This window comes from Papio anubis, chromosome 6 (assembly GCF_008728515.1).
Source record: "Papio anubis isolate 15944 chromosome 6, Panubis1.0, whole genome shotgun sequence".
NCBI classification, from domain to species: Eukaryota; Metazoa; Chordata; class Mammalia; order Primates; family Cercopithecidae; genus Papio; species Papio anubis.
The window spans coordinates 119466794-119493115 of record NC_044981.1 but is presented as its reverse complement, the minus strand read 5'-3'; the positions used below and the strand labels follow the sequence as shown (position 1 = coordinate 119493115).

General features: G+C 38.9%; 1 protein-coding gene across 7 annotated transcripts in view; it reads left to right on the top strand.

The window, feature by feature from the left end:
• AIG1 (androgen induced 1) overlaps positions 1-26322 on the top strand; it is a 287736-nt gene that overhangs the window by 98376 nt on the left and 163038 nt on the right. For all 7 annotated transcript variants that reach the window (XM_017958269.2, XM_017958268.3, XM_017958270.3 and 4 more), the window contains one exon: positions 6286-6387. In XM_017958269.2, coding sequence (XP_017813758.1) covers positions 6286-6387 — 102 coding nt within the window. The remainder of the gene's footprint in view (positions 1-6285; positions 6388-26322) is intronic.

Here is a 26322-nt window from a genome sequence, read left to right as displayed (position 1 = left end):
ACAGCAAGAGCCTGTTGTCTGCCAGGTTCTATAATAGACAACAGAGCAGTGGAAGGTCTAGTGCAGGTGCTATTTAAGCTAGACCTGAAAGAACAGAGAATCCAGCCATGTGAAAGGAGGGGAAGAGCATTCCTGGCACAGAGTAGAAAATGCTGTGGCCCTGAATCAGGAAAGAGCTTAATAATTTTCAGGAACAAATTACCGGTTGGGCTTGAAGGAACAAGACAGAACATGCCACAGGCCGAGATTGGAGAGAAAGGAAGGAACCAAATAATGTAGGCATTTGTAGGAGCTGGGTTTGTATTCTATCATTACTTCCTGAGTCAGTAGAGATAATGAAGAACAGAAATCTAGGCAAATATGGATAAATTGTAAATGTACCAAAATGATGAAGTTAAAACCCATGGAAAAAAAGAGCATAACATCAACATGTGCTTTGGCAATTCTCTATATGGAGATTCGGGTTTTAAGATGATTTGGGCAGAATTCATAGCATAAAAAAATTAACATTACTCACAGACTTACATTCTAAGGAGAAGAATTCCATGTCATGCTTTAAGGAATGAATCCTAGAAACTGATTGTCCTCTGGAACAAAGGAGACTGTGGCATTTTAGAGAGCCCTAAGCTTCACTATACGTTTCTGAATTTGAGGGTATGGTTGAGGAAAATCAGCCAGAAAGAGAGGACTTGGACACCCAGGATTCCATAGATCTCGAAAGTAGGAAGGCAAGGGTCCTGCTGAAGGAAACATTCACTCTTTGCATGGGGGCCCTCAGAGACGAAGCCAGATAGCATGCACAACACCCAGCTTATTCTCATGCCCATGCTTTCTCTGTTTGCATAGAGAAATCACAATTGGAAACATTTCTAAAGATTACCCTTCTGCAACAGAAAGAATTGACTGGAAACTAAGTCATGAAAAATAAATCTGGAAGCAAGGTAATAGAGCCCCAAACAGAATTTAAACTTTTTCCTATGAGTATTTGGTAAAGTCTCAGTACTGACATATCAGAATATATATAAGATTTTATCCAGTTGAAGCTGCAGACTTTAAGGATGTATCCATTTCCTCCCCTCTTCCCTCCTTCCTTCCCTCCATCAACAGTAAATGTTTGAGATGATGCTATCCGGCCTTTATAGACCAATCTATAGATAAGTGACTCTTTAGCCTTCTTCATGGCAAATTTCTCTCCAACATCCTTTGCATTCTAATTGGTCTTACCCAATTCCAAAGAATTTCCCATTAATCAATAAAGCTTCTTCTTAGAAGTGGACTAAAGCTGAAGTTTCAGCTTCTGTTAGACTCCATGTGAGAGACTCCTTTCAAAAGGAGGCAAATTGTGAATCCAATTTTCTTTTGGCATTAATTTCCTAGTAATTCTGGGGGTTCAAATGAGACATCAATGACTAGCTGTCGCTCAAGTATTTTGTCTCAAAGCTTAAAGGACTGGAAAGTGACTGTGCTCCTTCCACTCTCAGTTCAAGTACAGTATTCTGTTCCTGGCAGCCAAGAAGCAGCAGGTGTAGGATGAGGAATAGCTGGCCATTGCTCCTGGCCAGAGAAGACACTTCTTCACAACAGTGGAAGGTTTCAGTATCGCTTAGCCTGTCCAAGAGAAACTATTTTTGTTCCATATCCATGCCCTGGTAGGAGAGTTCAAATTTATTTTGGGTTTGCTGATGGCTATACTATCAGGAGGATATCAGTGCAGGAAGCCAAGAAGCTACCATCTGTTCTGTGTTTATATCTAAAGAATTATTTAGAAGACTGATTACTCAGTTAGCTGGGCCTCCTGACCTTCTAGTATTACACTTAGAAAGGTAACTAACACTTTCTTGAAAGTCACTTCACTTTTAATAACCCATATAATTCCCTCAGTATAAGGTAGGGATCAAAGTATTGACCAAAGCTTCACACTGAGTCTCATGTGTTGTGGATGCTGTGAATGATCACTTGTGGTGAACAGAAAGTGACTCCTAATAGTGGTATGTTAGTAAATATTTAACAGTGGGCTCTCTCTAGGGGAAAAATACCTGATTCATAGCATTTGTTGGTTTCCATGATGAAATATTAAGAACAATTTTATAAATTCAAAACATAGGTGAAATATAGCAATTCCACAAAAGATAATAATGACCAAAATCAACTCAAGCAAAAGTAGGAAGCCCAAATGGCCCTATATTTATTAAAGAAAATGAATTCACAAATCTACCCACCAGAAAAATTGCAAGTCCAGACGGCTTTACTAGGGAAGTATATCAATTGCATAAGGAATAAATTACACTAATCTTGTGCAAAACTCTTCAGAAAATAGAGGAGGAAACACTTCCCAACTCATCTTTTGATTCCAGAATTTATACTATTCCCAGAATTAGGTGAAGACATTATGAGAAAAGAAAATTACAGATCAGAGATCAGTATACTTCATGAATAGAGATGAAAAGAAAATTCTTTGCAGAGTATCAGCAAATTGAATCCAGTAAAAACATATATATATATATTTATATAAATTATAATATATGATGACCGGGAATATAAGGTTGGTTTGACTTTCAAAATCAATTGATATAATTCACCATATTAACAGAATAAAGAGGGAAAACTGTGTGATCATCTCAATATATGAAACAAAACCATCTGAAAAAAATTCAAAAATTAAGCACTTATTCATTGTGTATGTATATAATTCCCAAATAAAGTAAGAATAGAAGAGATTTTTCTCAACTTGATAAAAGACAACTAAGAGAAGCCTGCAGCTAATATCAAACTTAAGTGTGGAAAGACTGAACACTTTCCCTAAGATAGAGATGAAGGCAAGGATGCTCACTCTCCATCACTTCTATTCAACGTATTGCTGCAGGTCACAGGCAGTGCAATAAAAAAAAAAAAAAAAGTAAAATGCATAAAATTATAAGGGAAAAACACTGTCTTTATTTGCAGATCATGTAAGTATAAAATGCAAAACTATTTCTAAAATAGCGACTAGAACTACTACATGAATTTAGCAAAGGTATAAAATATAATGTCAATATTCAGAAATTGGTTCATTTTTATAAACTAACAAAAAAGAATCTAAAAAATATAATACTCTCCACAATAGCATCACAAAACATGAAATATTGCCGGGCGCGGTGGCTCAAGCCTGTAATCCCAGCACTTTGGGAGGCCGAGACGGGCGGATCACGAGGTCAGGAGATCGATACCATCCTGGCTGACACGGTGAAACCCCGTCTCTACTAAAAAATACAAAAACTTAGCCGGGCGAAGTGGCGGGCGCCTGTAGTCCCAGCTACTCAGGAGGCTGAGGCAGGAGAATGGCGCAAACCCGGGAGGTGGAGCTTGCAGTGAGCTGAGATCCGGCCACTGTGCTCCAGCCTGGGCGACAGAGCAAGACTCCGTCTCAAAAAAAAAAAAAAAAACATGAAATATTTATGGATAAGTTCAACAAAATACGTGCAGTATCTGTGCATTGAAAACCAAAAACTTTGCTGAGAGAAATTAAAGAAGTCCCAAGTTAGGGGATACAAATGATCCTCATGGATTGGAAGATTCAATATTATTAAAATGTTAGCTCTCCCCAAACAGTCACCATGAGAATTCTAGCAGGATATTTGTATAAATTAACAGTCGAAGACTCTAACATTTGAAAGGAAATGCAAAGGACTTAAAAGAGTCAAAACAATTTGGAAAGAAAGAACACAGTGGGAGCCTATGATAAGCAGAATTCCAACATGACGCCAAGATTCCATCCCCTGCTGCACCAGCGTGTACAATCCCCTTCCATAGAGTATCAGAGAGACCCGTGAATATGATGGGATGTCATTCCCTCGATTAGGTTATGTTATATGGCAAAGGTGAAGAGATTTGCATCAGTGGCTCCATCCAGGACTGAAGTGGCTTCATGCCTGTATTTAGACACCCAGACAAAATGCAAACCTTTGGTCCTCACCCTCCAGAAACAGATGTGCCTTTACCACCCTCAGGTTAAGGCAAACACACATTTATTGCACAGTCTACCTTCGGGTTCAGACTGGAGGGGGAGATCCACAAATGCCCCAAGGCATACTCATGACTATGTGGGCAGGGAATTCCAGGCTCACAGTTACTCCAGGTGTGATCTCCAAGGGAAGAGGTGCATGCTCCGCATAGACAAGCCACTTGGCCACAGGATCTCTTCACTCCATGGGAAGGGAGGAGGCTCAAGGTGGCCAAAGTAGAGCCTCCCCAAGCAGAACATCTCAAACTTATATGTGCATAAGATCTTATTGAAATACAGGATCAGAGCAGATCAGAGTGAGACCTGGGATCCTGTACATTTAAAAGCTTTCAGGTGACATGAGTGCTGCTGATCCGCTTTGAATAGCAAGGCTGGAATCATGGGGCGGGGTAGTACTGCTGTGATGCCTGGCGATGCATCCCTGGCATCAGAGCACATGATCAGCCCTAATTGGTTTGGTGTCACTTGTCACATCTATCCAGCAAAAGAAGTGAAAACAGGAATGACTATCTTTAATTAAGTGTTTACTGTCTGTCACTAATATCTTTAGGTGTGATATCTCATGTAATCCAAGTACCAGCTTAGAAATGCTAGCCAGTTGCTTAAAGACGTTCTTCTGTTCTCATAGCATCCCTTATTTTCAACCTTTTATCTGTCCCAGTTACCCAAGCCATTGTGCTACAAAATCCCTAGCATCCTCAAGTTTTCCTAAACCCTCTTTTTCCTAAATCCTCATTTTCACAGACGTCAAGACAGCCTGGGAAAACATTCTGGTTGGTTCTATTACAAAATCTTGTTATTAGATCTCTGTTGGGTCTTCCTGATTCATGACAGTCTTCCTTTTAAATATTCTATGGACTTCCTAGCACATTATCCATAGCAGTGCCCCAAATCCTTTGCACTCAGCTCTATTTCCAACTGTCAGCAAAAGTGCTTGCATTTCACTTTAAAGGGAAGGATGCTTCATCTGTATTTATAATCCTAATCCCTTTCTTTTCCTGGGCCTTGCTTATCAGTCATTCCCTTTCTATCTCCTTTTACTCTGACTTTTAGCCAATCAAAATACTGCCTGGATCTCCTATTTTGTAAGATCATACACACCCTCCTAATCCCTGTTACATGTCTCAGATAGCCGGCCTCCTTTGCCTTCCCTCACTGCCCATTGCCATGAAACGGGAGTCGCCTTTTACTGCCTCTACCTGCCACCTACCACCACTTTAATTTCTTTCATTCTGGCCTTTTCTTCCACCAACCTACCAAAACCACCAATTTGAAGTGGCATTAAACTATTATTTTTATTAATAAAATATGGGAGCATGAATGAGATATAAAATGAAGTCAAAATTGTTTCTAATATTTATGCTATATTTTTCCATTTTGTAGCATTTTTTATTTTGAGACATCACTCTACAGAGACTTTTATCTCTTCCTGTGGGATGGTTCCCTTTCTATGCTACATTTTTTGACATTTACAAAAACATACACTTCTTTTAAATTCAGTGCTGAAGGTTAAGACCTCGGGCCATTCATTATTTTATCTGAACTTCTTTTCTCACCATTAGTTGGAAGAAGGGTAAAATAATACATTGAGTATTCTACTCTCTTTTGATGATTATGTTGCTGTTGGGCCAAAACAAACCTTTGGAACCCAGATGAACTTCTAAGTTATTCCAAGAGAATTAGGAATCTTCCTTTACCCTCCATGGGCCTAGCTTCTCAGTGCAGCTAAAGCCCTTGCTTAGTCTGTATAAATTAATACATTTGCTGGAAATGTGACTTTAGGAGATTTTATAGCAGTGGTTTCAATGCTGCTAGTGGTGAAGTGGAAATTTGAGAATGTGAAGATTAATTTAAACCACATGATGGGTTCAAGGAAAAGGGACATACCCGACAGTTTCCTGAATGTGTGCTAACCCTAGATAGTGGGTAATGGGATCCAAAAAACCACCAGTGAACTTTTAAACCCTCTTGAGAGGAATCAGATCAGTACAGTTAGCCCTGAAACGGAGCTGTTCATGAAAACAGGCCTCTTCTTTCTCCCTCAGAAACCAATCCCTTTGCCTGAAAGAACACAGTTGGGAGATCAGAGATACAGGAGGCACCTTAACTTTTACTACTAATGGAATGAAGCTAGACCTGTGTTTCCAATCATTAGCTGGTTTACCGATCTGTCTTTCATCATAGATTCCAAATTCTGTTGGGTTCTTTAAACTATTGTTAACCAATAAATTGTATGTTGTGAATAGTCAATGAACTTGAAATAAAAGATTTCTTTTTCCTTCCAGTTTGTTGTAGCAGTGTTCTGGATCATTTATGCCTATGACAGAGAGATGATATACCCGAAGCTGCTGGATAATTTTATCCCAGGGTGGCTGAATCACGGAATGGTGAGTGGATTAAAACAAATGGCTTTCTTTTATTTTAAAAAAATCTATTAAATAGCTATTATCTGCTATTTAGACCTTCCATAGAATTTGCCTAAAAATCCATGAAATCTTGGAAGGTTATAATGGGAGATTACAACTAGAGAATACTGTAATATTTACTGAATGTAAATAGAAACTTCTTCCCATGAAATTGAGTCATTATTCAAACTATGTAGTAGATGAATCCACAGATTATTAAGGTGGGTGTGTCAGTGGTGTTAAATAATATAACTAGCCAATTCTGGGATGAATTTAATTTCTGTGCCATTAGAAGGCTTGTCCTCAGAGCCCAGGGTTGGATTCCCACCTACACAGCCACCAGCCCTCCGCTCCACCTGCACCTCACATTGACAGGATTTTGTTGGATGTAACTACTGCAGCTGGACAGTTTCCCTCAGATGGGCAGCAAGGCTGTTACTTTCTCTCAGAGATCTGTTGCAGGCATTTGGAGGTGTCTTTAGCAGTGGGATTGTTTGCCTCTTAGGGTTCTGCCCAAGTTAGGGTGTTTGCCTGTGGCTTTGAGGCCTTTTCCTTCTTCTCAGTCTAATTCTTTCTGATGCTTTAGCCATGATGTTCCCCTCACTAGTTTCAAATCCAGTGCTTTGGATGGTTTTCACATCATTTTACAACATTTGAGGATATATTTTCTGCAGTGAAATTTTGTGTCATCTTCCCTTTCAGCTTTTGGAATTGAGCACTACTTTGTTATTAACTAAGAAGCATGCATTTTGGTTACAGCAGTTTTAGAACATGTCCCAGGGTGTTCCTGGTGAAAAGGGCAGCCCATCACAAGAAATTATAGGGGAAGGAAGAGCTGGAAATCATGAGCCTTGAGTACAAAATAACAGTTTCCCTTCTGCCCCCAATTTTGGTATATTTGAAGAAAAGTGGTGTGTCTAGCAAACAAACATCACTGTACTGAAGGGTTTTGATCAATCCTTCCTTAAGCCAATTCATCAAAAGTGGCATATCTCAGAGAATTGGATTTTTTTTAGTTCAATTAGAGCCACACTCTTGAAGGATTAGCATGGCACTTCTGGTCTATTTCCAAACACATCAGCTGGGTCTTGTCAGTTCAGTTTAGCCATCCATGGGGCCTGGCATGGTTACTATGGCCGTCTCCAACTTTTTCCTTTTCTTGAATGTGAAAAGCACGTCGTAACTCCATGCCTTTGCAATCTTCTGCCCCAAATGCCCTTCTCAGTCTTTCCTGACAAATTCCTGCTAGCTTAGTTTCTATCTTCTTTAAGAAGCCATTCCTAACTCCCCAAGCAAAGTTAGCTATTCCGTTACTTGTGCTTGCACAACACTTTCATATCTCTATTATGCATGTCTGTATCCCCACAGAAATATTAAGCTCCTAGTGCAAACCAGCCTTTGAATTCCTATTCCAAGCACTTTGCCCAGTTGTCTGGCATACAGTAGGATCAATACATGTTTATTAAATTGATGAATGAATTCACTATAGCTGATTTCCATAATTCTTTGTCAGTTACATAGCTACTGTTTATTTACTTATTTATTTATTTTTTTGAGAATATACTGTGTGCCAGGTACTCCACAGTGATTGTATCATTAAATTTTCACAATGGCACTGCAAATAAGGAATGATCTCAATTACAAATGAAGAAACTGAACCTCAGAAGCATTATATAATTTTCCCAAATGACATAGCTCAGGGTGGTAGAAGTGGGATCTGAATGCAAGCCTGTCTGGCCTCAAATGTGTGGCCACATTTTATCTGAACAAGCAAAACATTAATTGATTATTGACAAAAAGAGTAGCATTGTATAGCTTTTACAACAGTAAAGTTAACAAAATATAAGAGAAACATCTTCAGGGTATTTTAAAGCTTACTTTCAAACTGTTTAGCATATTTTAGCTGTCTAAGATAAATCAGTCAATAATTAGGTGCGTATTTTTAAGAAAAAGACATTGTGAAATTCCTTATCTCCAAGAGCTGAGTTGTAAATGGAGATAGGCTTTGTAAATCATCACTTCAAACGTTACACCAAAAAACATTGTCATGTGTTCAATCAGGAGCAGGCTGTGGCCAACAGGCAGGCATATTCTTGTACAAATAGTATCTTTTGTGACATCTCCAAATATGAGGAGGAGTAATATCACCTAGATAACTAATTAGAGTGTCCAAATTGTGAGTATTAAAGGGAGACTCCTGAAGTTGCAGCCTCCAGTTGAATGTGAAATGATGTCAGTTACCTTGTTCTGACATTAGGAGAAACTTTGCTGACAACAAATAATTGCGTCATGTGCTATAGAATTAAAGTCTCGGCCACTTTGGCCTATTGTTAACAGGCCTGAACTGCACAATATTACCTTCATGCCAGAGAATGAATCACAGTCTTTGTGGATCCTGGTTCTAAATTTTTAATGTTTTGAACAAATGGTTTATTAAGCATGTATCCAGCCGTTAGAACTTTGACTTGCCTCTGTTAATTTTACCTTGATTCACTTTGATGTCTTAAAATTCTTACTCCTGGAGACAAATACTACTTAGAAACACCAGGAGGAATTGAATGACACAAATACTTAGGAAAGAGAAAAGATAAATTAGTTAATATGTCAAATCCTCTAAGATAATGTGAGCTCAATAGATTCTTTCACAATGAATTCTGTGCCCTAATAGTGATAAATGACCAGTTCTTTGTTTTTCCTCATGTTCCAATTGATAGTTCCAGAATTACTGAGGAGAAAGAAGTTGTGCATGGTGGCTCAGACATATTTTGCAATATTAGACAATTTACATTACTTGAATTCTGTATCTGTGTAACTATAGATACAAAATTGATAAACCATGATGCTGATCCTTTAGCCTAGCAATTAAAATATGAACATTAAATGCTGGAATTATGAATAATTTTCATAAAATGTGTAATAAAATGACATTTCAAATAAATGAGCATTTTCTTCTTTGTTTAAATAATATTTTAAGGTGTAATAACTATTATAATTTGTATTTGCTTTTAATTCTAATTGGTTTTTAATATTAATTTTAAAATAATATTTTTAAATATATGGAAATAAGTCCATTCAAAATTTCTTACCAGTCTGGATAACTTGGTGAAACCCTGTCTCTTCAAAAAAAAAAAAAAAAAAAAAAAAAAAAAAAAAAAAAATTAGCTGGATGTGGTGTTATGAACCTGTAGTCCTAGCTACTCAGGAGGCTGAGGTGGGGGGATTGCTTGAGCCATGATCATGCTACTGCACTCCAGACTGTTGGACAGGAGTGAGACCCTGTCTCAAGAACAAAAAAGTTCTCACATTTGTTTTAATGTATGTATTTTAATTGAAAATTCAAATTGTATACATTTTGATTATAATTTTATTTTCAATTCATCTTTTAGATTATTACTATCAGTAGAGCAAAAATTTTGTGAAATTTTCCATTATAATAGCATATTTAATAATTTTGCTGAAATGAAGGCAAGGAAAATATAGTTTTAGAATATTTATATTCTAATTATATTAAATATTAAATATTTATATTTATAGCTTGTAAATATATATGTTTTACTGCTTATCCAATCACATATTTTCTATTTTGTTTTGTAAAACTACATCTGACAATGTAGGAGGATAAAACATTTTATTTAGTACTTCATTAGCTTTATTTGTAGCTTTTTTCAAAAATGTATTTGCTTATTTTAATTTTCAATGGGTACCACATACATATGCTATAAAATTTAAATGTTTCCCTGCCTCCTTTGTATACCAGCTACTTAATTCTGTTTTCCTTTACTTGTACCTTTTAAAGTTAATTTTAACATACGTGTAATAATTTAACATAGTTACAGGGTACAGAGTAATATTTCAAAACATGTATATAATGTGTAATGACCAAATCAGGGTAATTAGCATGTATATTTTCTCAAACATTTATCATTTCTTTATGTTGAGAACATTCAAAATCTTCTAGCTTTTTGAAAATATACAATAAATTATTGTTAACTATATTCATTCTATATTGCTCTAGAACACTGGAATTTATTCCTCTTATCTAGCTATAATTGTGTGTCTCCTAACCAACCTCTTCATACTCTCCCCTCCTGGCTACCCTTCCCAACCTCTAATAACCACAATTCTACTCACTACTTCCATGAGCTCATCATTTTTAGTTCCATCTTGTTCCAGATCTTAGAGGAAAAGCTTTCAGCTTTTGTCTCTTTAGTATAATGTTAGCTGTGGGTTTGTCATATATGGCCTTTATTGTATTAAGGTATATTCCATCTATACCTAATTTGTTGAGAGTTGTTATGGTAAATGATATTTAATTTTATCAAATACTTTTTCTGTGTCTATTGAGATAATCATATGGGCTTTGTCCTTCATTTTGTTTATGAGAGGTATCAAATTTATTAATTTGTGTATGTTGAATCATCCTTTAATCTCTGGGATAAATATAAACTTTTGGATATGCTGTTGGATTTTAGTATTTTGTTGAGGATTTTTGCATATATGTTCATCAGAGATATTGGCCTATAGTTTAATTTTTTGGTTCTGTCCTTGTCTGATTTTGGCATCATGGTAATGCTGGCATCATAGAATGAGTTAGGAATAATTCCCTCTTCTTTAATTTTTTGGAATATTTTCAGAAGTATTTATGGTAGTTCTTCTTTATGAGTTTGGTACACTTTAGCAGTGAAGCCATTCTGCCCTGGGCTTTACATTGCTGGGAGACTTTTTATTACTTATTCAATCTCATTGCTTGTTCTTGGTCTATTCAGGTTTTCTGTTTCCTCCTGGCTCAATGTTGATAGGTTATATGTGTCCAGGAATTTATCCACTTCTTCTAGGTTTTTCAATTTGTTGGTACATAGTTGTTCATAATAATCTGTTATGATCCTTTGTATTTCTTGATCTGCAGTCAAATGCTCTACCCCTGAGCTGTACCCTCTCCTGATCCTTTGTAATTCTATGGTATCAGTTGTAATGTCTCCTTTTCTATTTCTGATTTTATTTATTTGAGTCTTCTCTCTTTTTTCTTAGTCTACCTAATGGTATGTCAATTTTGCTTATCTTTTCCAAAAACACAAGTATTTCTTTTGTTGGTCTTTTGAAATTTTTTTGTCTCTATTTCAATTCTGTTCTGGTATTTATTATTTCTTTCCTTCTATTAATTGTAGGTTTTGTTTGTTCTTGCTTTTCTAGTTCCTTGAGGTGCATCTTTAGGTTGTTTATTTGCCATCTTTTCTTTTTAGTACTTCATTAGCTTTAATTGTAAATTTTCTTTGTTTCTTTGAAATCTGATTTCTCAGAAATCACCACTAAAGAATTTATTCATGTAACCAAATACCACCTGTTCCCCAAAAACCTATTGAAATAAAAAAAAATCCATTCAGATGAAAAAGGAAAAAAAAAAGAAATAAAGAACAACAACAAAAAAAAAAGAATGAAGGAAGCCTGCAGGACATATGGGACAACATTAAGGAAACAAATATTCCCATTATAGAAATTTCAGATGAATAAGAGATGGGAAAAGGCATAGGAAACCTATTCAATGAAATAATAGCTGAAAACTTTCCAAGTGTTGGGAGACATATGAACATCCAGATACAGAAAGCTGAAATATCAACAAGTAGATACAACCAAAAAAGCTTCTCTCTGAAGCAAATTATAGTCAAATTGTAGTCTTTTATCCCTCACCCACCTCCCACCCTTTCCCTTGAGTCCCCAAAGTCCATTGTATCATTCTTATGCCTTTGCATCCTCATAGTTTAGCTCCCACTCATGATACTTCACTTAGAATGATAGTTTCTGATTCCATCCAGGTTGCTGCAAATGCCAGTACTTATTTTATTCCTTTTTATGGCTGAGTAGTATTCAATAGTGTGTGTGTGTGTGTGTGTGTGTGTATATCACACTTATATATATATACACACATATATATAATCACATTTTCTTTATCTACTCATTGATTGATGGGCATTTGGGCTGGTTCTATATTTTTGAAATTGCAAATTTTGCTGCTGTAAACATGCATGTGCAAGTGTCTTTTTCATATAATGACTTCTTTTCCTCTAAGTGGATACCCAGGAGTGGGATTTCTATATCAAATGGTAGATCTACTTTTAGTTACTTTAGGAAACCCCACACTGTTTTCCTTAGTGGTTGTACTAGTTTACATTACCACCAACAGTGTAAAAGTGTTCCCTTTTCACCACATCCCCACCAACATCTGTTATTATTTGATTTTTCGATTATGGCCATCCTCACAGGAGTCAGATGGTTTTGATTTGCATTTCCCTGATCATTAGTAATGTTGAGCATTTTTTCATATGTTTGTTGGCCATTTGTATATCCGCCTTTGAGAATTGTCTATTCATATCCTTAGCCCACTTTTTGATGGGATTGTTTGATTTTTTTTTCTTGCTGATTTGTTTAAGATCCTTGTACATTCTGGATATTACTCCTTCGTCAGAAGTATAGATTGTGAAGACTTTCTCCCATTCTGTGTGTTATCTGTTTACTCCACTGATTGTTTCTTTTGTTGTGCAGAAGCTTTTTAGTTTGATTAAGTCCCATCTATTTATCTTTGTTTTTGTTGCATTTGCTTTTGGGTTCTTGGTCATGAAGTCTTTGCCTAAGCCAATGTCTAGAAGAGTTTTGCTGATGAGCCAACCTCTAGAATGGCTCCAATGAGATGATCATGTAATTTTCTGTTTTTAATTCTATTCACATGGTGTATCACATTTATTGACTTGCAAATGTTAAACCAACCCTTCATCCCTGGTATGAATCCGACTTGATCATGGTAGATTATCTTTTTGATATGCTGTTGGATTCAGTTAGCTAGTATTTTATTGAGGATTTTTGCATCTATCTTCATCAGGGATATTGATCTGTAGTTTTCTTTTGCTGTTATGCCCTTTCCTGGTTTTGGTATTAGGGTGATACTGGCTTCATAGAATGATTTAGAGAGGATTCCTTCTTTCTCTATCTTTTGGAAGAGTGTATAATAGGATTGGTACCAATTCTTCTTTGAATGGCTGATAGAATTTAACTGTAATTTAGCTGTAAATGTGTCTGGCCCTGGACTTTTGTTATTGGTAGCTTTTTAATTACCATTTCAATCTCACTTTTTGTTATTGGTCCATTTAGAGTTTCTGTTTCTTCCTGGTTTAATCTAGGGAGTTTGTATATTTCCAGGAATTTATCCATTTCCTCTAGGTTTTCTAGTGTATATGCATAAAGCTGTTCACTGTAGCCTTGAATGATCGTTTGTATTTCTGTGGTATCAGTTACAATATCTCCCATTTCATTTCTAATTGAGCTTGTTTGGATCTTCTCTCTTCTTTTCTTGGTTAATCTCGCTAATGGTCTATCAAGTTTTTTTATCTTTATAAAGAATCAACTTTTTGTTTCATTTATCTTTTGTATTTTTTTTACTTCAACTTCATTTCGTTTTTGTTTTTTGTTTTTTGTTTTTTTTTTTAAGTCAGAGTTTCACCCTGTTGCCCAGGCTAGAGTGCAGTGGTACAATAATCTTGGTTTACTGCAACCTCCGCCTCCTGGTTTCAAGCAATTCTCATGCCTCAGCTTCCCGAGTAGCTAGGATTACAGACGTGCACAACCACACCTGTCTAATTTGTGTATTGTATATTTTTAGTAGAGACAGTGTTTTGCCATGTTGGCCAGACTGGTCTTGAACTCCTGACCTCAAGTGATCCACCCACCTTGGCCTCCCAAAGTTCTGGGATTAAAGGCATGAACCACTGCGCCTAGACAACCACCATGGCCAGCCTCATTTAGTTCTGCTCAGATCTTGATTATTTCTTTTCTTCAGTTGGGTTTGGGTTGGGTTTGTTCTTGTTTCTCTAGTTCCTAGAGGTGTGACCGTAGACTGTCTATTTGTAGTCTTTCAGAATTTTTGATGTAGGCATTTAATGCTATGAACTTTCCTCTTAGCACCACTTTTGCTGTATCCCAGAGGTTTGGATAGGTTGTATCACTATTATTGTTCAGTACAAAGAATTTTTTGATTTCCACCTTGATTTCATTGTTGACCCAATGATCATTCAGGAGCAAGTTCTTAAATTTTCATATATTTGCATGGTTTTGAAGGTTCCTTTTGGAGTTGATTTCCAATTTTATTCCACTGTGGCCTGAGAGAGTACTTGATATAATTTAGATTTTCTCAAATTTGTTGAGACTTGTTTTGTGGCCTATCACATGGTCTATCTTAGAGAATGTTCCATACACTGATGAATAAAATGAATATTCTGCAATTGTTGGGTAGAATGTTCTGTAAAAATCTGTTAAGTCCACTTGTTCTAGGGTGTAGTTTAAGTCCATTGTTTCTCTGTTAACTTTCTGTGTTGATGACCAGTCTAGTGCTGTCAGTGGAGTATTGAAGTCCCACACTATTACTGTGTTGTTGTCTATCTCACTTCTTAGGTCTAGTAGTAATTGTTTTATAAATTTGGGAACTCCAGTGTTAGATGCATATATATTTAGGATTTTGATATTTCCCTGTTGGACTAGTCCTTTTATCATTATATAATGTCCCTCTTTAAAGCAACTGTTGTTGCTTTAAAGTCTGTTTTGTCTGATATAAGAAAAGCTACTCCTGGCCAGGCACGGTGGCTCACGCCTGTAATCGCAGCACTTTGGGAGGCCGAGGCAGGTGGATCACAAGGTCAGGAGTTCAAGACCAGCCTGGCCAAGATAGTGAAACCCCGTCTCTAATAAAAATGCAAAAATTAGCTAGGCATAGTGGCGGGTGCCTGTAATCTGAGCTACTCAGGAGCCTGAGGCAGGAGAATCACTTGAACCCAGGAGGCAGAAGTTGTAGTGAGCAGAGACCATAACATTGCACTCCAGCCTAGGTGACAGAGTAAGACTCCATCTCAAAAAAAAAAAAAAAAAAAAAAGAAACAGAAAAGCTACTGCTGCTCACTTTTGGTGTCCACATGGAATATCTTTTCCTACCCCTTTACCTTAAGTTTATGTGAGTCTTTGTGTGTCAGGTGAGTCTCTTGAAGACACCAGGTACTTGGTTGGTTAATTCTTATCCATTCTGACATTTTGTGTCTTTTAAGTAGAGGATTTAGGCTATTTACATTCAATGTTATTATTGAGATGTGAGGTACTATTCACTTGGTTGGTTAATTCTTATCCATTCTGCCATTTTGTGTCTTTTAAGTAGAGGATTTAGGTCATTTACATTCAGCATTATTATTGAGATATGAGGTACTATTCACTTGGTTGGTTAATTCTTATCCATTCTGCCATTTTTTGCCTTTTAAGTAGAAGATTTGGGTCATTTAAATTCAATGTTATTATTGAGATGTGAGGTACTATTCTATTCATCATGCTATTTGTTGCCTGAATACCTTGTTTTTTTTTCATTGTGTTATTGTTTTATAGGTACTGTAAGATTTATGCTTTAATGAAATTCTAGTTTGGTGTATTTTCAGGATCTGTTTCAAGATTTAGAGCTCCTTTTAGCAGTTCTGGTGGTGCTGGCTTGGTATTGGCAAATTCTCTCAACATTTGTCTGAAAAAGACTATATTTCCTTCATTTATGAAGCTTAGTTTTGCTGGATTCAAAATTCTTGGCTGACAATTGTTTTAAGGAGGCTAAAGATAGGACCCCACTCCCTTCTAGCTTGCAGGGTTTCTGCTGAGAAATCTGCTGTTAATCTGACAAGTTTTCCTTTGTAGGTTACCTGATGCTTTTGCCTCACACCTCTTAAGATTCTTCCCTTTGTCTTTACTTTAGATAACCTGATGACTATGTGCCTAGGCTATGATCTTTTTGTGATGAATTTCCCAGATGTTCTTTGAGCTCCTTGTGTTTGGATGTCCAGATCTCTAGCAAAGCCAGGGAAGTTTTCCTCGATTATTTCCTCAAACATGTTTTCCAGACATTTAGATTTCCCTTCTTCTTCAGGAACACCAATTATTCTTAGGTTTGGTCATTTAACACAATCCCAAACTTCTTGGAGCCTTTATTCATTTTTTAAAATTCTTTTTTCTTTGTCTTTGTTGAGTTGGGTTTATTCGAAAGCCTTGTCTTTGAGCTCTGAAGTTGTTTCTTCTACTTGTTCAGTTCTATTACTGAGAATTTCCAGTGCATTTTGCATTTCTCTAAGTGTGATTTCTTCATTTCCAGAAGTTGCGATTATTTTTTATTTATGCTTTTTCACTGGAGATTTTTCCATTCATATCCTGTATCATTTTTTGATTTCTTTAAGTTGGACTTCACCTTTCTCTGATGCGTCCTTGATTAGCTTAATAATTGACCTTCTGAATTCTTTTTCTGGCAATTTGGGGATTTCATCTTGGTTTCGATCCATTACTGGTGAGCTACTGTGATCCTTTGGTGGCACTAAATAACCTTGTTTTGTCATGTTACCAGAATTGTTTTTCTGGTTCCTTCTCATTTCAGTAGACTATGTTAGAGGGAAGATCTGAGATTCAAGGCTGCTGTTCAGATTTTTTGGTCCCTTGGGGTTCTCCCATGATGTGGTGCTGTACCCCTTCCCCTAAGGAGGGCCTTCCTGAGAATCGAACTGCAGTGATTGTTATTTATCTTCTGGATCTAGCCGCCCAGTGGAACTACCAGGCTCTGGCCTGGTACTGGGAAGTGTCTGCAGAGTCCTGTGACATGATCTGTCTCCAGGTTTCTCAGCTGTGGATCCCAGCACCTGCTCTGGTGGAGGTAGCAGGGAAGGGAAGTGGACTCCGTGAGGGTTCTTGGTTGTATTTTTGTGCACTGGTTTTGTGTTGGCTGGCCTCCAGCCAGGAGGTGGCGCTATGAAGAGTGCATCAGCTGTGGGAGTGTAGGGAGGATATAAGCTTACCCTAGGGTCGCCTTTGGATGAGTATTCAAGTTTCTGAGGTGAGGCTGGGCTATAGAGCTCCCAAGAGATTATATTTTTTGTCTTGGGCTACCAGGACAGGTAGAGAAAGACTGTCAGGCTGGGACAGGGTTCAGCATGTCTGAGCTCAGACTCTTCTTGGGCAGGGCTTGCTGCAGCTGCTGTGGGAGATTGGGGGTGTAGTTCCCAGGCCAAGGGGGTTATGTTCCCAGGGGAGTTGTGGCTGCCTCTGCTGTGTGACACAGGTCACCAGGGAAGTGAGGGAAAGCCACTTAGCTCCCATGCACCCTGCTGCATGAAAAGCCGTTCTCACTCCCACCTCCCACCGTGCCACTCCCAACATCACACAGTTTATTTCCAGGCAGCTGGTGAGCAGTGCTGAGAACTTGCCCCAGGCTACAAGCCTCCCAGCTGAGAAAGCAAGCCAACTCACAGTTCCTCAGCTGTCTCACAGGGCCTGCAGCAGCAATCCACCTCCTTCAAAGGGTCTGTGGTTTCTCTTGGCTTTCCTGGTATGTTCCTGCAGTGGTTCCTGGGGCAAGTTCTTGATATGAGTCTCTACACATGGTTTTGTCTGAGTGGGAGCTGCAAGTTAGTCCTGCCTCTTATCTGCCATTTTTTCTCCCCACATTCCCCTAAATGGATTATTTTAAAAGAACTGTCTTCAAGTTCAGAAACTCTTCTGCCTGATCTAGTCTATTATTGAAATTCTCAATTTTAGTTTTATTTCACTCACTGAGTTATTCAGTTCTAACATTTGTTTCATTCTTCTTAATGATATCTATTTTTAAAAATTTCTCATTCAGCTTATGAATTGTTTTTCTGATTTCATTGAATCTATTTGTGTTCTCTTGTATCTTGCCAGGTTTCCTTGTTATTTTGCATTTTGTCAGGTATTTTAGATTGGTTTTCCTTTGGGGTCTGTTACTTAGAGAATTACTGTGTTCCTTTGAAGGCATCACATTTCCTTTTTCTTATTTCCTGTTTCCCTATGTTGATATCTGTGCTTCTGGTGGGACACTGCCTCTTCTGATTTTATGGAGTAGCTTTCATAGGGAAAAATGTTTTTCTGTATATGTATATGTATCATAAATATACAGTTGGATAGGGTGCTTTGGCTTTGATTCAGTATGGGGGCAGTAATGTAGTCTCCGTATGATTTCTTCAGCTATAATCAGCATCATTGGTGTCTGTGAGTACCTCAGTGGCCTATGCTGTGGTTGTTTGTAAAGGCTATTGCATGGCTTTGCTGGGAACAGGGACACCAGGTAGATCAGTTTGGGGGCTCTGGCGTTAGGAAGCATGGGTGTATGGCAGCTCTATCACTGGAGTGGGCAGGTTCTCTGACAGCAGTGGGCCTGGGTGACTTCATCACTGGAGGGGGCAGGGTCATTGGTGATGGTAGCAGCCCTGGACAGCTGGTCCTTGGGTCCCTGAGGGATGCACTTGAGTACAAAACCACTTTGTTGGAGGGGGTGGGGTCTCCAGTGGTGACATATCTTGGCCAGGCTGGTTCTTTGGCCCTTGGAGGGCATGTGTGGGTGTGCAGCAGTTTTGCTCTGGAGAGAGCAGGTTGCCATCAGTGGTGGGCCTGGTCAGGCGGATCCACAGTCCTTTGGGAGGGGCACCTACTCTGCTACTGCAGAGGTTGGGGTTGCTGGTGGCAGCAACAGCAGGCTTCAGGCAGGCAGCTCTTGGATTCTGAGGAGTGCATGCACTGCCTCCCTCTTTTCCATGGGCAGCCTTCCCACCGTAGTGGACTGCCTGTTTTCTGGGGTGTAGAATATCGTGTGTGCTCAGATGCTGGGGTCTTGGCTGCACAGCTGCTATCATGACTCTGCATCCCTCTGGGTGGATGTGATGGGATGTCCGAGGGACCCCAAAGATGAGGAGATTTAGGGGTTTGGGGGCCCCAGGGCAGGATGCACACTGGTGGTGGCTCTACTCTCAACATGATGATGTTCTGTGGCAGCCTGTGTCCTGCGGGCTTGGAGCTCAGCTTGATTTCCTCTAGGGAACAATGCAGTCACATGGTTTCCAGGTAACTCCCTATACTGGACTCAGGTCCTGTGAGCTGGGGGCTCTCCTCTTGTTAGGACTACAGGCAGCCAGGGTGGAAATGTGGACTGCTGGGGATTTTCACCTTACCTTTTTCCTGTGCCTGAGGTCTCTCTGGGCTCTGAGCCGATCCTAGCCAAGTGCTTTGCTTCTCTGTCTGTGCTACTGTCCCAAGTCTCCATGCCCCAGAGGGGCTTTGTCACTTCTTTGCTGAATTCCAGTGTTCTCCCCTAGACTCTCTGTTCAACATGTGACTGGAGGAGGTGAATGCTGGGTACCTCTAGTCAGCCATCTTGATGATGTCTTCTGTAACTTTTCCCTATTTCTACAAATGATTATGATGCTGTAGGCCTGGCTGCCTGTGATATAAATAGGGGAGTAGGTCTCTTTGTTGGAGTTTGTAATGATCACTCCATTATGGCCACAGAAATCACATTGGGAGAGACATAAGAAATTAAAGGATCTGTTATATATACTCACAGGAGTTAGAGACAAGAGGCATGGCAATCCCCACCACATAGGGTCCATGTAGGAGCTCTGGGGAGTGGGCTCAACCAGGTAGATGGGGAGGGGAGAGAGAAAACCCATGGGTAAGTGGCTTTATTGGGGGCTAGAGTAGAGTACACAAACAAAAGGTGTGAGGGGATTGCACTGGTGCTTTTGAATGTCACTAGGTCAATGTCAGGAGAGGGCTAATGGGGAACTTGTGACAAGTATCAGCATTATCACACTGGTGCACCTGGTCGTCTGGTTGGAGTGCTCATAACCTGTTGATGGGGGATGTTGAGGGATTGGGAAAATATGAAGTTTTAAACATTTACAGTATGCAGTCATTGACTGTTGAGATCTTTATAATTAAAAGAATTCCAAGAAAGAATGCACACTCTTCTTATGTGCAGAATCACATTCATTATTTGAAGAGTCTCAACATCGTTTCTAGGAATCTAGAGCCCAGAACCACAGAACTGAGATATAGTTAAGTATATCATGACACCATTTCAGAACACGTCATCAACTCGGTCTTGAATTTGCAGCATTCAACTGCCCAGCACAAAATTAGTCAGAAAACAGGCATAAGAAAGCTTACAGGATCTGAAATCCACAGGGCTTTCATTTTTGTTTTACACTAAAGTTTTAGAAGTTAGACATGATTATAATGAAAGGAGAGTGGCATATCCCTTCCTTTCTATTGTCTACTTTTTTTTTTTCTCAGCAACCAATCTTAGAATTTATTTGAAGAGGAGAAGAAATGAGTAAATCAGTGAATTAGAAAAGTAATGCAATCTTGTTGTATAAATACTAAGTTATCTCCAGGCTCTATGAAAATATCAAAAGAGAGAATTATTGTTTTAATTTATTGTAATTAAAAATATAAGCATATACAATATGGCACATTTAAATGGAACCGGCTCAATATCTAAAATCAAAAATCGTTCTCTCTTTGTAGCCTATTTAACTTTATATTCTCAGCAACTTGCAGCACATGACAAACATTAGGCATTCAATAAATGTTGATGATTAAAAGAATGTTTATGCATGTGCTTTTGAAACTTGGAAGAATGTCATATTTACATTTCTGTCCTTCCACCATCTTTCTGTCCTCAGTCCACTGATGATCAGATGAAAGAAAAGCACAAGTGATGTCAGCAAATGAATCAGAATTTCCAAACTGTAATGCAGGTGGCCATGGACAGTTGTAGGAGACAGAGTTCTGCTTGGCCTGCAACATGTGGACCTGGACTTTGATATAATTCAATCTAACAAACATGTATTACAAACCTATGATCTGCAAATCACCCTGATAGATATTGTGGGGCTGCAGGTTGAGAAAAACACAAAACAGATGCAGTTTTACAGGCTGGAAATGGCATATTTGAGATGGAAGAAGGCAAGTAGGAAAACAGCTCCACAAGCCAACAGCGTAGTCCCCAAAGGGCCGTTTACAGTTTGACAAGGAGAAGCCCTATTGTTATTCTGGCCTGTTTCCTCATTGCAAAAATAGAACAATGAACCTTTCTCTTCTGCTTATTATGATTTTAATGCATTGTCATGTGAAGTAAATATATACTGAAAGCAATAAATAAATAAATATTTAAACTCTAGAAAGATTGCTGAGCTTCAGTGATGCTCTAACAGGAAATACCAACAATCACATAGTGCCTCGGCTTACTGAAGAACTAATTCATGTTTATAAAGTGCTTTCAGAATGCAAAGCACTGAATAGGGTTAGAATATTATTATTATTACCAAAGATCTTTAAGCAGACAAGATCTTGATATTCTTATAATCACAGCAGGAGTTGTTCATTTCCCGTGTGATTTATGAGGAGAAAAAAATAATAAACTCCACCCCTCTTCACGCTTGATTTATCAGTTGTTCTTGTTATATGTAACTGATCCTCAAGAGAACCTTAATTTAGGCAATGATTTATTCTCTTCAATATTATTTTGACATTTGGTAATTACTACAGATTTTGTGCATCTGTCTTTCCCAGAAGAGAAGGCATTAAATGCCACTTGGATGATCATTGGTTTTGCAGGAACTCAGATTTGATGTTATTCTTTTGGTAGATAGCATGACTTATGGTAACTTTCCAGCTCTGGGATACACAGATTGTACATTTCATTACTCATGGAGTCTGTGCCACACTGATGTTAGATATTTCATAAAAATAAGCTATTAGTTGAAAGAATATCTTAAATATTTTATATGAAAAAAAACTGGCCTTTTCCAATTTCCATTCTAAAGTATTCTAAAGTAACTAAGATTCTGGAAATTTTCAAAAATGAAAGTAAGAAACTGGAACAGAGGTCAGACATTTCTTAGGAACCTCTCTCTAGGACTCTCAAATGGACCTCCCAAAGAAAACAAATAAGACCCCCAAAAACCAGGAACAAGGAGAGTTACATCAACAATGAGTCAGATGCTTTCAGAACTGCTTCATGCTATTCCCATATGTAAGCTTTCTTCTTACCAAATTTTATGGATGATGATAGCTTCTTCCATTGTGAATTTTCATCTGTGATCATTAGTTCTAACAAGTCCAGTCCTCCCATGCTAGATTTTGCAGATTTAAATTTTAATGTGAAGATTTGATTATTCTGTTTGTTCAGATCAGTAATAAATTTCAAGGCATTTACTTTTAGCTATTGCCAATGACATTTTTTGTTACTTTAACCAGAATATTATGAACTGGAAAAAATGTATAATTTTTAAGCTGATGTTTGAATAAATTGTGAACTACCTTGTGAGGTAAAAAGACAAGGAAAACTGGAGGGAGAAAGGGGAGACAGGGACAGGCCAGGATGGAGAATGAAGAAAGATAGAGGAATACAGGAAAGAAAGAAGGATAGTGTCATGAATGAGAAGATGTGAGATGGCCATAGAAAAGAGGAAGACAGGGTAAGGAGTTGGGAAAGGGGGAGACGAGAGGAAAAAGAGGGTTAAAAATGTTCTAGAATAAAGAAGGCAGAATGGCAGAGTCAAATCATACACTTCTTTATACCCTACCTTCTCCATGGCTACTTAAGGTTTAGGGATTAATTTTTTTCTCTCTTTCTCTTGCTCTCTCTCTCTCTTTTTTTTTTTTTTTTTTTTTTTTCTTTTTTCTTTTTAAAGGCAGAGTCTCACTTTGTTGCACAGCCCAGGCTGAAGTGCAATGGTGCAGTCATAGCTCACTTTAACCTCGAACTCTTAGTCTCAAGGGATCCTCCTAACCCAACCTCCTGAGTAGCTCGAACTACAGGCACACCCCACCGTGCATGGCTAATTTTTAAATTTTAAAATTTTTGTAGAACCAAGTTCTCACTGTGTTGCCCAGGCTGATCTCAAATTTCTGGCCTCAAGCAATCCTCCTGCCTCAGCCTCCCGAAGTGCTGAGATTACAGGCATAAGCCACTGCACCTGGCCTTTTTTCTCTTTAGTGCCTGGTATAGTGCTTGGTGTGTTATAGGTACTCAGTAACCATTTGATGAATCAATAGATGTTAATGGATCAAGCTAGCCTCCTTATGGTTCCTTGAACACCCTAGGTACCCTTCTCTTCTTGGACTCTGTCCTCAGATATTTGCTTAGCTCACTCCTCTACCCTCCTCCTCACCTTTTCAGTAATGCCTACCTCGAGCAGTCAATTAGAAACTACAGCTAACCCCATACTCCCCACTCACTGAAATCCCCTAACCTGCTCCCCCTTCCCATGGCACTAATCATCCTTAATATAGAATGTGGTTTTGCTTATATGTTTTATTTATGGTTTATTGTCTATCTTCCCTTGCTAGAATGGAATTTACATAGGGTAGGGGTCTTTATTTCAGTTGCTGATTTATCCCAAATACCTACAACAATGCCTGTACAAAATGGACAATCAATATTTGTTGCATGAATGAATCATCCTTATCAATTTATGTCCATGTTTTCTCTTGTTCTCTTTTTCTCTCACTCATTCTCTCCTCCCCTTCATAATAGTTGACAGAGAGTACAACCTCAAAGCATTTACTTATTTTCTAACTTGTATTTAACCTCACTCTTCAATTTCAGCTGCAGTGCAGGAAAATCCTGCACACATGACCTGCTGTTCCCAGAAGGGGTCTTTTTGTGCATGTTATATTGCCATTATTGCCTGAGAAGGCCTGGACTGATGTCCAAAGATCACATTCCAGAACAATGCATAGCTACAGGTCAGCCTGGCTCAAATTTGTTGAAAAGCTCTTCTACATATTAATTGATTTGTCTGGGCATTAGTTGTTCTCTCTCTCTAAGGAAAGAACCGGACAATGGCTTTTTTTTTCTTTCTTTCTTTTTTTTTTTTTTTCTTGAGATGGAGTCTCGCTCTGTCACCAGGCTGGAGTGCAATGGTACGATCTTGGCTCACTGCAACCTTTGACTCCCCGGTTCAAGTGATTCCCCTGACTCAGCCTCCCAAGTAGTTGGCATTACAGGCATGCGCCACCACACACAGCTAATTTTTGTATTTTTAGTAAAGAGGAGGTTTCACCATGTTGGCCAGGATGGTCTCGATCTCCTGACCTCATGATCTGCCCGACTTAGCCTCCCAAAGTGGTGGGGTTACAGGTGTGAGCCACCACACTCGGCCAGACAATGGCTTTTTAAGGCAATTTCATGCCATCACAAATCCCTTTGGAGAACTAATTTGCCATGCTAGGGTAGAATTCAAGGCTAATGCTATTATTTGGCTTGCACTCAGCCCTTGTTTCTTTGTTTAAATGATGAGTCGGCCCAGCAATAGTATTAGTTCATCAAGAAGTCTATAAGTTATATTCAGATAATTTGAGGTCAGCAAAACCCAGAGTGTGGTTTACACAAGTGCTTTCTCCCCTAATACTTAAATCTATAGATATTTCAAAATAAATTTAATTCATATGTTTTCCATTCATTTGCCCTTAGGTCTTTATGTTGAGGGGAGGGGGTGGTGGAAGGCAGGAAGGTAGTGTTCTAGGAACTGGCTTCCTTCTTCACTGCCACAGACAGATCATTCATTAGCCACAGACCCATTTTCTTGGCGGAAGTCCATACCTGTATCCTTTCCAGTTCCCTCTTAATTGAAGCTCCCACCTCAGCACACATCTGTGTTGCTGCCAAAGAAAGTAAAGTGGAAAGAGGCTGCATTTTCTATCATAGAACCACAGAATCCTAGAATCCTAAACTTGTGTTTCTAAAGATCATCTGGTTCAGCTACCATGTGAACCTTAAATCACCTGGACAGTATCCTGGCTAATTACCTTTCAGCCTCTGATTAAGCATCTCCAGTGATGGAGCTTCAATAGCCAACCACAGTCACAGGTGGCTTTCAGCTACAGGAAAGACTCTTAGAAGGAACTGAGTCTTCTTTTCTGCCACCCAAATTTCTCCAGTCCCTTCATCCATTCAGCAAGATTTAAAACCAGTCCTCTGTGTTCCCCTCATGTTCTCTTTCCACGAAGATTTCACTCTCTCCCATGATTTCAGGTTCTGCTCTACATGCGTCCTTCCCAGGTCTGTGCTTCCTAATCCAACTACCCTGTGGGCATCACATTCTGCCTCTGATACAAGGACCTTGAGATAAACCATACTGATGGCTTGAGCTAACCCCTCCTTTAAATCTTATTTGTCTTGTGTTACCATCTCAAAAATGGCAAGATGCAACTCAAAGCTCCTCTTCCTATGACATCCCCCACAGTTAGGTGACAGGTCCTATCAGCTGCACCTCCAAAATAGCTCCCAGATCGGCCCCAGCCTCCTCATGTCCACAATGTCTGCTTTAGTTTAAGATTGGGTCATCTCTCAGCTGAACTGAGGCAGCAGCCTCATCTCTCATCTCCTGGCCTCTGCCCTCTTTCTTCACCAGTCCTTTTTTCATGTTACTTCCAAGTTTACCTTTCTCCAGATCATGGAGATAGCAAGAATGTGTTGATGGCCTCCCATCCTCATCTTATCTTTATACTTCTTTATTCGGGTCTTGTTGAAAGACGGTCAGCTAAAGAGAAGCCAGGACAAGAGTGTGGCAACCCCCAATAGAAAATATTCAATCTCAGCCAAGTGCGATGGCTCACGCCTGTAGTCCCAGCACTTTGGGAGGCCGAGGCAGGCGGATCACAAGGTCAAAAGATCGAGACCATCCTGGCCGACACGGTGAAACCCTGTCTCTACTAAAAATACAAAAATTCACTGGGCATGGTGGCACATGCCTGTAGTCCCAGCTACTCGGGAGGCTGAGGCAGGAGAATCGCTTGAACCCAGGAGGTGAAGGTTGCAGTGAGCCGAGATTGTGCCACTGCACTCCAGCCTGGCGACAGAGCGAGACTCCGTCTCAAAAAAAAAAAAAAAAAAAAAAAATTCAATCTCATACATTTTTCATGACCCTTTGATTCTGAATCTGATCTACTGAATTAGTCCCCAAACTGCCTGGTTCTTGAGGGATACTGAGGTGCTGGCTGACTTCCCTGAGCCCATTTATGCCTCTTCTTGAGGTGCAGCTTGTACAGGAGGTCCTCAGCATC